Below are 13,085 nucleotides of genomic sequence, written 5' to 3'. Positions count from 1 at the left end.
TTCAAGTGGAGACCGCGCCTGCAGCGCCCCGCGCCAGTGAGGTTCGCTATCGCTGCCGGAGAAGAGCCCACCTGCCGGTCCGCGCTTGGCCACCTCAAAAAGTGGGACTTGTCGCTGTTCTGCTCAAGCCGTGTCCCGGGGCTCCGGACGCTCTCGCCCTAGTTGGTTTGGGGTTTAACCCCTGGCTCTGCTGCGGTCCCCTTGCTCCTCCAGAGTATCCCCCCGCGACGCAGGGAGCGGACGCGACGCGCCGGGACCTCGCCATGGCTGGAGCGCGCAGGCTGTTCTGTCTGTGGCTGGGCTGCTTCTGTGTGAGCCTAGCGCACGGAGAGATACTAAAGAAGCATTTCCCCGAGCTCCGCAAGGCTCTGCCCGGCCACCGTGCGGCAGGTTGTGGCCCCGGCCCCGAGCTGCAGCCACGCGACAAGGTGTCGGAGCACATGCTGCGGCTCTATGACAGGTACAGCGGTGGCGGCAGGACCGAGGCGGCGCGGATGCCAGGCCCCCGCGAGTGGGGTTCCCGGTCCCCGCGCCCCCAGCCCCTGCACGAAGGGAATACAATTCGCAGCTATCGAGGCGGAGCAGCAGGTGAGTGCCCTGAGGCGCCCCTTTCCCGCAGTCCGGCCCCAGCTTTCTGCCGGACCCCCCACAGCGTGCTGGTCTGCCCTCTGCCCGTTAGTGCCCCCCAGGCACCTTTCCCCACCCTCCGCGGCTACCCCCCCGGGCCCCTCCGTGCAGTCATGCCGCGCGTTTCGCCAGCTGCATCCCTAGTAAGCCCGGTTTAAGAGTCCGAAGTGAGAGGGAGAATTGGAGAGAAGAAGGGCGCGGAACAGTGAAGGGAGTTGGCTGGAGTATCTGCTTGGAGAAAGGGAAGGGGCAACACCCCATGCCCAGAGGAGCCCTCCTGCCCTGGGCGTCTTCAGCATCTCGGGAATACCTTATGCAGATGATTCCTAAATCGGTCAGCGGAAATTCCCGTGGCCTGGGCTTTAGCCATGTTTGTCAAGTGGTAGATGCCTTTTTTTATGCCAATCCCTGGGCCGCCAGAGAAAGAAGTCACACTTGCCCTCCCTTTTAGATAGTCGCTTCTCCAGATCTTGTAGCCCCTCTTAACTCTTTCCTGCCCTCTGTGTTTAGCACGTTCTACTTGATGGCCCCTTGGTGGCAAACACACAAAACCTGGTGCTTGGGTGTTGTTATTTAAAACCCATCTAGGCAAAAAGGAGTTGTACTATCCACCCTGGGAGGAGTTGGAAAGGGGTGGGGGGACGGTGGTGGATGTAAATATCTCTTGGAATCAGCTGATGAAAATCTCCTTATGCCATTATTCAACAGAGATCACTGCAGACTGAAATTCATGGTTTAACAAGGTTTCTGCTAGCCCCTGTGGTGAAGCTTATAACTTATGCTAACGGCCTCCCTGGCTTGAGCTAACAGCTTGAGGGAAAGTTTCCTGGACACTAACTCTGTTTATATGCTTTGAGGATGCACCGCAGCTTTTTAGTTCACTGCATTCATGATAAAGAGAAATGTAACTGCAAAGCCGGTCTTCAGTGAAAATAGCCAAGAATCTCCAAGTAATGAGGCCAACCCTTGTTGCTCTATCAATTCTGTCAGAATCACTAAAAAGAAATCTCCCAAAGCTTTGATATGTAGGACTTCTGAAAAAAAAAGAAAAAAAAAAAAACTAAAGTATCCATCAAGAAAAACCCTAGGTTGACACTGTAAATACACTCCAGAGCTCATAGGCATGATGACATTTACAATAAATGTGAATTACGGTTTCTAATGCAGAAGCCTGAACCTAGTGTCTGAGCTGAACCAGATTTCATTTTCTTCTTAAAACCATGATCATGGTCTGTGAGGACCTGGCCTCTGCTAAGGAAACAGAAACCTGCTTTGGGTTATCCACAGCATCACAGCCACTTGATGAGGCTGTCCTGGCAGGTGACCACACTAGTGAATGCTCTGTTGACTTTCATGCAACTTTGAGAGCAGAGCTAATGAAGGAGCAATATGGAAGCAGGGATTGGAAAGAAGTTGGGTGGGCAAGGCAGGTGGCAAGAGTGAAGATACTCAAATCACTCCTATCTTGATATTCACTTTCTTGGAAATATCCTAGGGAGTAACTAGGGCACCTAAGAAACTAATAGTATTATCTTTTTTTTGGTATCAACTTGTTTTATTTTAGCATGAATCGTGGTTTGGAGGTGAAATTTGAGCTTGTTTCATTCACACGTTGTACAGGTTTTTGTTGTTTGTTCTGGACTGAGTGAACTATGAGTGGGAGATTGCTAAGGATTTGAATAATTTAGGTGCCATATCATATTGGCTTCGACTCATTCACTGCCTTATAATTTCAGTGTCCATTATCAGCCTCACTGTAGTCTTATGCCATCAAATGATGAACTCTGATATGAAGGCCAGAAGTCCCGTTGAAATGATGAATTTCAGCTTGAAGCATATACAGGGCTATGTGACTTGAAAAGAAAAGTAATCCTTTTAGCATCCTAGAGACTATCTTAATTGACAAACAGGAATACAAATAGTAAGAGATGTCCTAAAGTCCCATTGTTTTATTGTCTGTATTTTTCAAAGAGTTAATGACTTATTCATCAAATATAGACCCTGGTTTTTGCGGAAGTTTAAGTGTCACATTACCAGTTGGAGACTCCTGAAGAGGTGGTTCATGTTGGATCCCTTCCAAGAGTGTTTAGTTACTAACACACTAAAAAGACCTTATTATAAGGCAGTTCAGGCTCTAGTAAGGCAGGGCTCCAGGAAGGTGCTAGTGCTTTCACGTGTGTCTCTCCAGCTTCATCCATATCAACATTTCCGTAACACCCTCCACCATATGACATGTTCTGACGTAGGTGAAAGATGCTGTCTTCATTAATAAATTAGATATGTTTTCTAGCCCAAAGTGTTTAGGTTTCACAACATATGGGTTTCTCTGTACTAAAGATGTTACCGATTTTAATGGCTGGTCAAGTGGTGTGCTTTAGATCCCGAGTGGCTGCTAATCCGGCAGACTTTCGGAATGCTTATCCAGGCTGAGCTATAGCCTTACAGCCCTGTTTGCTCCTTGGAACGTACCTGATGCAAATTATTTATTGTTCTAAACCTAGAATATCTTTGGTTGAAATTGAGCTGCTGTGGTCTCCCCCTGATTACTTTCTACTTAAACCATTACTTTATGGTGGGTGGCACTCATCCTAAATACACTTTTTGCTAACCCCTTTTCTCCTCCCTCAGTGCTGCTCAGTTGGTGTGCCAAAACTGTAGGTTTGGAGCACTTATAAGTTTTTTTGGAGATGTGCATGGGCTCACATGAAGATAGGTTTTATCTTTCCCTTTGTAAAAGATAAGTTACAAAATATTGATGACAGAGTATTTCAGCTGTATAAAAACACACCATCCTGGAGGAAAATGAGAGGGATATGAAATCGGCATTTACTTTAATCTTGGTTTAAGAAGTTGTCCTTGGCTACTATTTAATAAAAGAAGAATAGTTTGCCAATGTTGTCTCCTCTCTTGATCCTTTAAGATAGATGTCACTTAATCTTAATTTTTTTTTAATCATAAAATGAACCTCTTTAGGAAAAGGGATTAAAACATGTGTTCTAATAAGAAAACTATTACTGTTTCAATTTATGAGATATAACTACATGTCAGTGGATATGCGTTGCCTTTTTAAAAAAAAAAATCACACAGATTTCATAGGTAAAAGGAAAGAAAATTGAAGTAATCCAAACCCGTAAGTGAATATATTGCTTCAATACAGAAAGGGGGGTTCTTTCCTACCATGACTTAAAACTTTAAAAATAAATATTTATGATTTTGACATGTGTATGAAGTACATGGCTAAAACCAAAGCTTTGGAAAAGATAATATGTAATTAAGGGCTGAATGGTCATGCCAATAGGAACCATGGGCCAGTGGGAAATCAACATTGTTTGATGGCTTTGATGATAAGGGATATAATAACTTTATGAAAACATAGTTACCTTGAAATGCCTGGCACCTAGAAACTAGGTTTGAAATGAAAGTGTACTCGGATTATCTGATGTTTTTGTTTAAAGGACAATAGTACATCTGGAGAGAGAGTGCTGGGTGAGCAGCTGCTTTGAATTATACACTACTTTGAATACATGATAGCCCTTAATGAAGTTTTTACTGTAATAGGCAAGACAGCTTTATAATCTCTGACATTTAAAAATCCATAATACCATGAATTCTTGATTATCATGCTAATGGAAAGGAAACAGAGAATAAATTATATAGAAAATAGTTTAAATTTAGTTTTGTAGTATAGTAAGACACACTCAAAGAGACCAAGAGACCATGAGGGTCAGTGAAAAAAATCCCCCTAAGCAGATAACTTACTCAGGGAATATGTATACATATAATAGAATTAAGACTAATTAAGAGGCTTACATACATTTTATCTAGGCACTGGAGTTTACTAAGTACTTGATTGACTGAGTTCACATTTTCCTAAGAATAAAATAGGGACATGAGTGTCAAATCTGCTTTTAAGTATTTTAGACTTGTAGATTTTTTAATTTTGAAAAGGCTTTGATGAAAGCAAGCCCAACCCCTGTCTTTTGTGGAAGAAGAAATGGACATTGTAATGTGTTTTTCAGACAATTTTTCAAACATACTGAGTTCATGTCAAAACATATTACATCTAACAGCTTAATCTAACTTTCTAGAGAAAATTCCACAAAAAGAGGTTTTGGAAGATGTTAACAGGTGTTACATAAAATTGTGTCCCATGGTCAAATAAGTTTGGAAATAACCAGGCTATAACAAAATGATACGTTTTCTTTGTTATGAGGACCTTTTAGGATCTTTAAATGCTAGTGAGTCCTCTTAAGAGGGGAGACTTAACTCCCCAAAAGAGTATTTTAGAGGACTGGCATTCTGACATGTCTGCTTAGAGAAACACTGGTTTAGAGCCCTCCTAATTTAGCAAGAAAGATACGCATTTTCCTCAAGACTTGATACTTTTGTGTCTTAGAATATTGGAAGGGAGCCATGCTCTACCATTTTGAGAAGACTATAAAAGAAGATTGTATGAAAGACTATGCAATCTAATCACTGACTAAGTGATTTGAAAAAGTTATGAAAATAATGTGATGGTGAATCTTAATATTAAATACACAGCTGGATACTGTCTCATTTCTTACTTCCCAGTTATACTTGTCTAAGGATGTTTATTTATATTGTTACTTGTTGGGGTTGGCTCCTATTAGCATTGTACCACCTTCCTGCTTTCATGTTTTAAACTTCCCTGAATATAATTTTAGTGTCTCTCTGTTATTAAATTTCATGTTTTTGTGTATCTTTATGAATTCTCCTTCATTGTCACCTTCTGCAGGATTATTGTGTTGTGTGTTGTCAATTCCGACTCATTGCAACCCTGTATGACAGACTAGAACTGCCCCATAGGATTTCCCAGACTGTAATCTTTATAGGAGCAGATCATCAGGTCTTCTCTTCCACAGAGCGGCTGGTGGGTTCCACCTGCTGATCTTTTGTTTGGCAGCCAGGTGCTTAACCATTGTGCCACCAACGCTCCTTCCTACAGGATTAATCTTTATTATTTCATGGCAGTTATGCTTTTGATGAAAAACAAAAATCTATTTTATTTGGGGGAGAAATTTAATAGAGATCATACATATCACTTTGTTAATGGTTTGTCACATTAATACCTTGATGAAAGACATTTACTAAAGACATCTATCAAATCTCTTATATAATCCCCATTATTTGTTGTATTTATTAGATATAATAAAAATGAGACCTATTTTGCTCTACTTTATATTGGTTATTCAAAATTTTTGTGCTGCAACATCAGATAGTATCTTATTAACTTTATTTTGGTGGTAGTAGTGGAAAGAAGTTTGGCATCACAAATGTCTCAGCTTGAACTTTCCTGTGCTAAGTTTCAATTCAGAATGAATTTTTATTATTATGTTATAAACCCATGAAAGTAGAATTTTACAGTGGAAATACTGACATAGCATTAATCAAGTTACACAAGTATTTGTTGCTGTTGTTGTGTGCCATGGAGTCGATTTTGACTCATAGAAACCCTGTATGACAGAGTAGAACTGCTCCATGGGGGCTCTCAGGCTGTAAGTCTTTATGGGAGTAGATCGTTATGTCTTTTCTCCTGAAGAGCCACTGGTGGGTTCAAACCGCGAGCCTTTCAGTTGGCAGCTGAGTGCTTAACCATTGCACCACCAGGGCTTCTTATATCTACTTTGGCCTGTCATAAATGATGACAGTGTAACCAAAGAAACCTCATTATTGCATCTTTATTTTACACCCACAGATATGTTTAGCAGTCCATAAAATGCCAGTCTGTTCATATGTTGAGGAGCCCTGGTGGCGCAGTGGTTAAGTGCTCGGCTGCTAACCAAAAGGTCAGCAGTTCGAACCCACCAGCCACTCCGCGGGAGAAATAGGTGGCATGGCTGCTTCCGCAAAGATTTATACCTTGGAAACCCTACGGGGCAGTTCTGCTCTGTACTGTAGGTCACTATGAGACGTAACCGACTCAACGGCAACAGTTTTATTTGCAGGTTAGTAATGGTTGCGTCCTAGCATATTAGTACATAAAATAGTACTCCTGATAACACACAGTTTCAGAGATGATATTTTTAAAGGCACAGATGCTTTTTTATTTATCTAAAACGTTGGAGTGTAGGCCGTAGACTCAAATGACCATCACATCTTTATTGACTCCTTCAATGATCTACCTTTCTTTAAGATCCATCTTCTCGTGGCAGTGGAACCATAGTAAATGCAACGACTTGATTGCATTTGGGCATGCTTTCAGTAAAAGTGTTTGGGCAAACTGATCCTAGTGTGTTACCAGCTTCAGTTAATTTTTCTTACTTTACTTATGAGGTTCTGTTAAATATTCCTTTTATAAAATATATCCAGTAATTTTAGAAAAGCAAGGCTCTTTGTCTTGCCTTCTCATTTTAGAGTTAAAAGCAACTGAAGCTCAAAATGCTCTTATTTGCTTTTCCTTCAAATAATCTTTTAATTTAATTACATAGAATTAATCTAACAGTCGCTTGAATTGAGTGTAATTACTGCGCTTAGATATGGGTTAAGGTGGATGGCTTTCTAGTAGCGAAAAGATTGCTAGAGTTTTTATTTTTTTATTTCCTAAGCTAAGAGTTGTTGTTAGTTGTCATCTAGTCGATTCTGACTCATGGTGACCCCGTTTGTTACAGAGTAGAACTGCTCCGTAGGGGGTTTTCTTGGCTCTAATTTTAATGGAAGCAGATTGCCAGGCCTTTTCTTCTGCAGTACTGCTGGGTGGGTTTGAACTGCCAACCTTTAGGTTAGCAGTAGAGTGCAAAGAGTTTGCACCACCTAGGGTCCTGTTAACCAAAGCAAACCCAAACCCATTGCCATCGAGTCAATTTTGACTCATAGTGACCCTGTAGGACAGAGTAGAACTGCCTCATAGGGTTTCCAAGGAGCAGCTAGTGGATTCAAACTGCCAATCTTTTGGTTAGTAGCTGGACTCTTAACCACTGCACCCCAGGGCTCCAGGGTCCTGTTAAGAGATCTAAATTCTAATCTTGACTGAAATGCTAATTAATAAAGTCAGCTAATATTGCTATTCTCAGTTTCTTCATCTATCAAGTGGACTTAATCATACCTACTGTGCCTCTCAGAATCTCAAATGAGAAAATCCATTAAAAATTTAGAAGCTCCATAAAAAAATGAGATATTCTTAATGTTCTTAATATTTTGAGAGATTGTTTCCCTTTAGCTTCTCACAAAGCCCTAAACTTAATCTAAAATGTTGAAGATTTGCATTTGTTTGTAGTACAAAAGATACATTTGTGGTTTCTCAAAGTCAGTTGTTCTCAGTGTATGGTCCCTGGATTAGCAGCATCAGCATCACCTGGGAATTTGCTAGAATTCAAAATCCTCCAGCCCATCCTAGTCCTTCTGAATCAAACTGTGAGGCTGGGGCCCAGAAATCTGTGTTTTAACAAGCCCTTCAGGCAATTCAGATGCATACTCAAGCTTGAGAAACACTGCTTTAAGTTCATGTGCCTAGAGTTGTGAGTATTTTCTGTCATAACCAGAGTTTGAAATGTAGGATTGGTTGACGGTGCTATTTCTGGTCTCGTTTGGTCCTTTTAGTGGGTCTTTCCATGGACAAATGGTTTATTATATAATGGTAAGCTTCTTTACTTTGGAAGATACACTACTGGCTTTATGACACGTTTTCCCCTGGAGAAGGCTTCAAAGTAAATTAATCAAGACTTGTTACCCTTCTCTCATAGCTGCAGAGTCTGGGGCTTAATAGATTTGCTAGAAGGAGGATGGCCTACAAAGCCAATTTTTGTAGGGGCGGGGCTGGGAGCATAGCTCATTCATCCTTGTTTTCTGAGGGCCTGGCGTAGAGTTGTCACATAGTAGACACTCAGTAAATATTTCAGTTTAATTGAATAAAATGTTCAAGGGATTAGCATGAGAAGAGAGAGCAGAAAGGCTCTTAGCCAGGAAAGAATTCTTTAAAAAAAAAAAAAAAAAAAACTCCCCATGAAAGAATTTTCCACTAGGCATTTTACCATTTATGTATTGAATGGCGATACTATTCTCTTTTATATACACCTGTTCTAATAATGCTTTTTTTTCTAATGAACTGGAAGAGAGCTCCAACAGTACTTAAACCCAAGAAGGGCTTTTGCTGACTTTGGAAACTTGAACCTACTTAAAATTTTTTCACTTCGGTATTAAGTAGGAAACACTTTTGAACCCAGTAAGTTTACACAGTTGTTCCCTCAACAAATTTAATAGATCTTTTCCAGGATATAAATACTCCAGATTGTGTGAGGTACTGGGAATATGAAGATTTATAGGACATACTTCTGCCCTCCGAGAGCTCACAGTCTAGGAATGCCTGTGGGTGTAGGGTAGGAGAAGATAAACTGATTAACGAACTTTTTGCTCTTCTAGAAAAACATACATTATATCATATTTGGCCAGTTTTAGACTTTGGACATAGACAGGGATTGTTTTGAGATCTATAAAACTCAGTCATTCTACTGGAACTCTGCAAGAAAAACAAAATTCTATGACTTTTTGTTCTTTTTAGAAACTTTTCATCTCGCCTTTGCCTGAGAGCTGAAGGCAGCATAGAGAAATTCCAGTCAGTAATCAGCATCAAATATTAGGCCCGTGACTACAGGTTATGTGGCCCGGTCCTAGGCACCTCTGACATTTCTAGCAGCTGTACTTTGTTGGAGAAAGAAGTGGAAAAAAGTTGTTCTTAGTTACATATTTTCTACATGACTAAAATGTTTTTCCTGCTTCCTGGGGATTTAACTAATCATCAAGGTTTCATTTAGTCTATTTGTTTTAAAATCAGACTTTACATAGAAAGCTTTCCATTGTATGTTCTAATTCACTTTGAAAACATTCTGTGTGGGCCAGCATGAAGGTGAACTTCCACTAACCACTCCCTGGGCACCTGCCTCAGCTACTCCTTGAGAGGAGTTGAACTATTACAATAGCACTGGCTGGTCCTAACCAGAGGCAAGTCCTTGGTTTCATGAAGTACAGGTGCTTGCTTTTCAGATGAGAGCAGAAATAAATCTGCCTTTATTTAACAATCACATTCCTAAAAAAATCTATATAGGTGATAGAATATCCAGGTTCTGTTCTAAAATCATTACTAACTAGGTGGCTAATGGCTGTGGTCTTTCATTTATGAATTTCTATAATGAGTAAGTTGGACTAAAGTTGGTTACTCGGAAAGGAAGCATTTATTGAGTACTACTTAAAAGTCAAGCCCTGTGCTGAAGATTCTGATATAAACCTTGCCTTAAGGTGTTTATGGCCTTAGAAAGGAGCCACAGTGTGATGAAAATTGTAATAGGTAGGGGGAGGGTCCTAACTAAAGGAGTAGGTTGTTAAGACAAGCTTCCCTCAGGAGGTGGTGCCTCTGCTTTTTCTTAAAATAATCTTGGTTATCAAGAAGAAAAAGGGTGAGTAAGGGCATCCCGGGGAGAAGCAGCAGCAGTTGCAGAGTCCTGACAGGTGTGTAAAAGAAAGTTATGTCTAGCTCAGAAAACTTACCTGTGTTCTATACCCTTTTCTAGTCTCAGATATTATGATCCTAGAAAATTCGAAATAAGATTTTAATGCCAATTGAAAACACTAACTAAACTTCGATATATATTATATATATAATATAAATATATTACACACATATATATATATATATATGTTTTATATTTATTTGTTTTATCCTGACAAGGAAAATTCAGGTTTGTGCTAGTGCCAGCAAACAGTAAGAAAAGAGCACCACCTATTGGTAGTTATATTTTGGCATCTAAAACATTTCCTTGGGAAGAGTTGGAAAATAATGCTTGTTGTAGTTCCTTGCAAGGGATCCGAGAGGTTATCTAGTTCACCCTTCATCCCCTACTTTACCATAAAGGAATCATCCTGTTATAGCCTTGAATTATGACCAACTATCTTCTATCTGCACAGTCCTACAGATGGAGCACACTAAGTTAGAGAAAAGGTAAGCAGACAGTCATTACTTATATTGCCTTGGAGCATGTGGCAATTCAACCATCACCTTTAAACCTCATTCTCATCTTTAACACTAAAAAGAACACCCTACTCTCTGTGCAGCAACTCAAGAATATTTGAAAACAATTCTCAGGTCATTGCTAAGTCTTTTATTTCCTTCCTCCAGTTGATGTATTTTCTATTTATACAATTCAAACTTATAAGACATAATTTCTAGACTCTTCAATGTCTTGGTTATTCTCCTAGTTGCTCTATTTTGTATCAATAAACTTCTTAAAATGAGAGCATCCAAAATTAAGCATGCAACTGTAGATATAATTGTATTGGTGTAGCATATTTCCTAGTACCTGAATGCTGCCTGCAGCCTATAAATGCATCAGCTTTTTTTTTTTCCTTTGGTAACCTGATAAAATCCACCATTTTTAATATTATTATATCAGTTTGTTCTTATTAATCAGAAAATATGCCTGTTGTAAAAAATCTCAATTTTCTCAGGAAACTATTCCAAATACCTAAATATCTAACTATTGTCAGAAGAATAGAAAAAGCAAACACTGAAGCATATTTCATTCTTTCTTTCAATAGAGATTTGAATATAACTATTTGTGTACCTAGATAAATCTGTACTAGCACTCATGAGGAGAAGGAAGCCTTATGCAAAACTCCCATTTGAAAAGTTAAGTTAATATGGAATACAATTTTTTTAAATGAGACTAATTGAATAGATATTGCTATCACATATTTCTACGTGCAGAGAGATATAGATCTCATTCTTCCTTATCTCTCTATAATCATTCTCTCCAGTCCATACAACTCTCTTATTACTTTTTTTGTCCACTGTAAATACCCAGTATTTGTTGGGTTGCTCTGGGGGGAAAAGCATTGGCTTGCTCAGAAAATAAAAGCTTTAATGTCATACGTCCATGCACTCAACAGCCCATCATCCACCACCACCCACAACCTGGCAAGTAGTAACAATTGCATGCCCATGCACTCGCATGCTAGCCAGCCTGACACTCCCATCCCCCCAGCCAGGTGAGTGGTGGCAAGGGCAAGCAGGCACACTCGTCCGCCCTTCACCCACCTTCCTCCGCTCCCCCAATTCCATAAGCAGCAGCAACGTCATGCTCATGTGCAGACACACCCATCACCCACCTCCCTATCCTCCTCGACCCAATGAGTGGTGGCAATCACACACCAACACACTCTCCCACCCACCACTCTCCACATGGTGAGCGGTGGCTACCACAATCCCATGCGCTTGCCCACCTGCCCCAGAACTCCCCTGCCCTTCAACCCCTGCAACCCTTCGAGCAGCAGCAACTGTGCCGCAACTTGCCTGCCACACCCACCACATCCACTACCCTTCCCACTTGGCAAGTGCCACCGTCTGCTTCTCCCCCACTGACCAGATGACGGACAGTGGCCAATGCCTGTCCAGCCCTCCCTCAGCTGCCCTGCAAGACTAATGAGCAGAGACCCACTCTCACATTACCAGCCACTGCCCTACTCACCAGGAGACACGTGGTAAGCACCCCAGTGCTGCCAGACCAGAGACCGGTGTAGCACACAAGCCCCACCAGCCTGGATATATCAAAACCAAACCAAACAAAAAATCAGAACAAAGCAAACAATCAGTCAATAAATACCATAACACCTTAATGCCTCGAAGACAACAGACACTATCAAATCATACAAAGAAACAGGACAAGATGGCTCAAGCAAGTGTCCAAAATAAAGGACCAGAAAACCTTCAAGAAATGGTAATTGAACTACCTGATAAGGAATTCAGAAGACTTTTATATAGGATCCTCAAAGAGATCAAGCAAGAGACCAAGGAATGTCGTGGGGTTGTTAACCAATGTCATAAAAAAATAGTGTACTAACTGTTTAAAGAGAAGCTAGTTTATTTTGTAAAACTTCATCTAAAGTACAATTAAAAAAAAAAAAGACCAAGGAAAACACAGACAAAATGCTAGAAGAACTGAAGAAATGATACAAGAATAAAATGTCAAAATAAATAGACAACTAGAAAATATACAGAAACAGCAACTAGAAATCCAGAAGATTAACACTAAAATTTCAGAAATAGATAACTCAATGGAAGAACAACGGAGTAGAATTGAATCAATTGGACAGAATCAGTGAAATACAGGACAAATCCCTTGATACTAATTTATAAGAGGAACAATCAAAAAAGAATGAAGAAAAATGAGGAAAGCCTAAGAGTTATGTGGGACACTATCAAGAGGAATGATTTACACGTGATCTGAATTCCAGAACAGGAAGAGACAAAAACACAAAATTTTTGAAGATCTGCTGGCACAAAACTTCCCTAATTGGTCTCAGGGAACATCTAGCTCAGTTGGCATAACACAGTTTATAAAGACAATGTTCTACTTTCTACCTTGGTGAGTAGCGTCTGGGGTCTTAAAAGCCTGTGAGCAGCCATCTAAGATACCCCACTGCTCTCCCCCTTAGGGAGCAAGGGAGAATGA

At 40.4% G+C, this 13,085-nt stretch overlaps 1 protein-coding gene across 1 annotated transcript in view; it reads left to right on the top strand.

The window, feature by feature from the left end:
- Positions 1–263: 263 nt before the first annotated feature.
- Positions 264–13,085, top strand: part of BMP3 (bone morphogenetic protein 3) — a 33,324-nt gene continuing 20,502 nt past the window's right edge. The window contains exon 1 of the mRNA XM_004383108.2: positions 264–588. Within this exon, the coding sequence (XP_004383165.1) occupies positions 264–588 (325 nt within the window). The remainder of the gene's footprint in view (positions 589–13,085) is intronic.

The sequence above is a fragment of the Trichechus manatus genome, unplaced genomic scaffold (assembly GCF_000243295.1).
Source record: "Trichechus manatus latirostris isolate Lorelei unplaced genomic scaffold, TriManLat1.0 scaffold00105, whole genome shotgun sequence".
Classification (NCBI taxonomy): Eukaryota; Metazoa; Chordata; class Mammalia; order Sirenia; family Trichechidae; genus Trichechus; species Trichechus manatus.
This window is presented reverse-complemented; position numbering and strand designations above follow the sequence as displayed.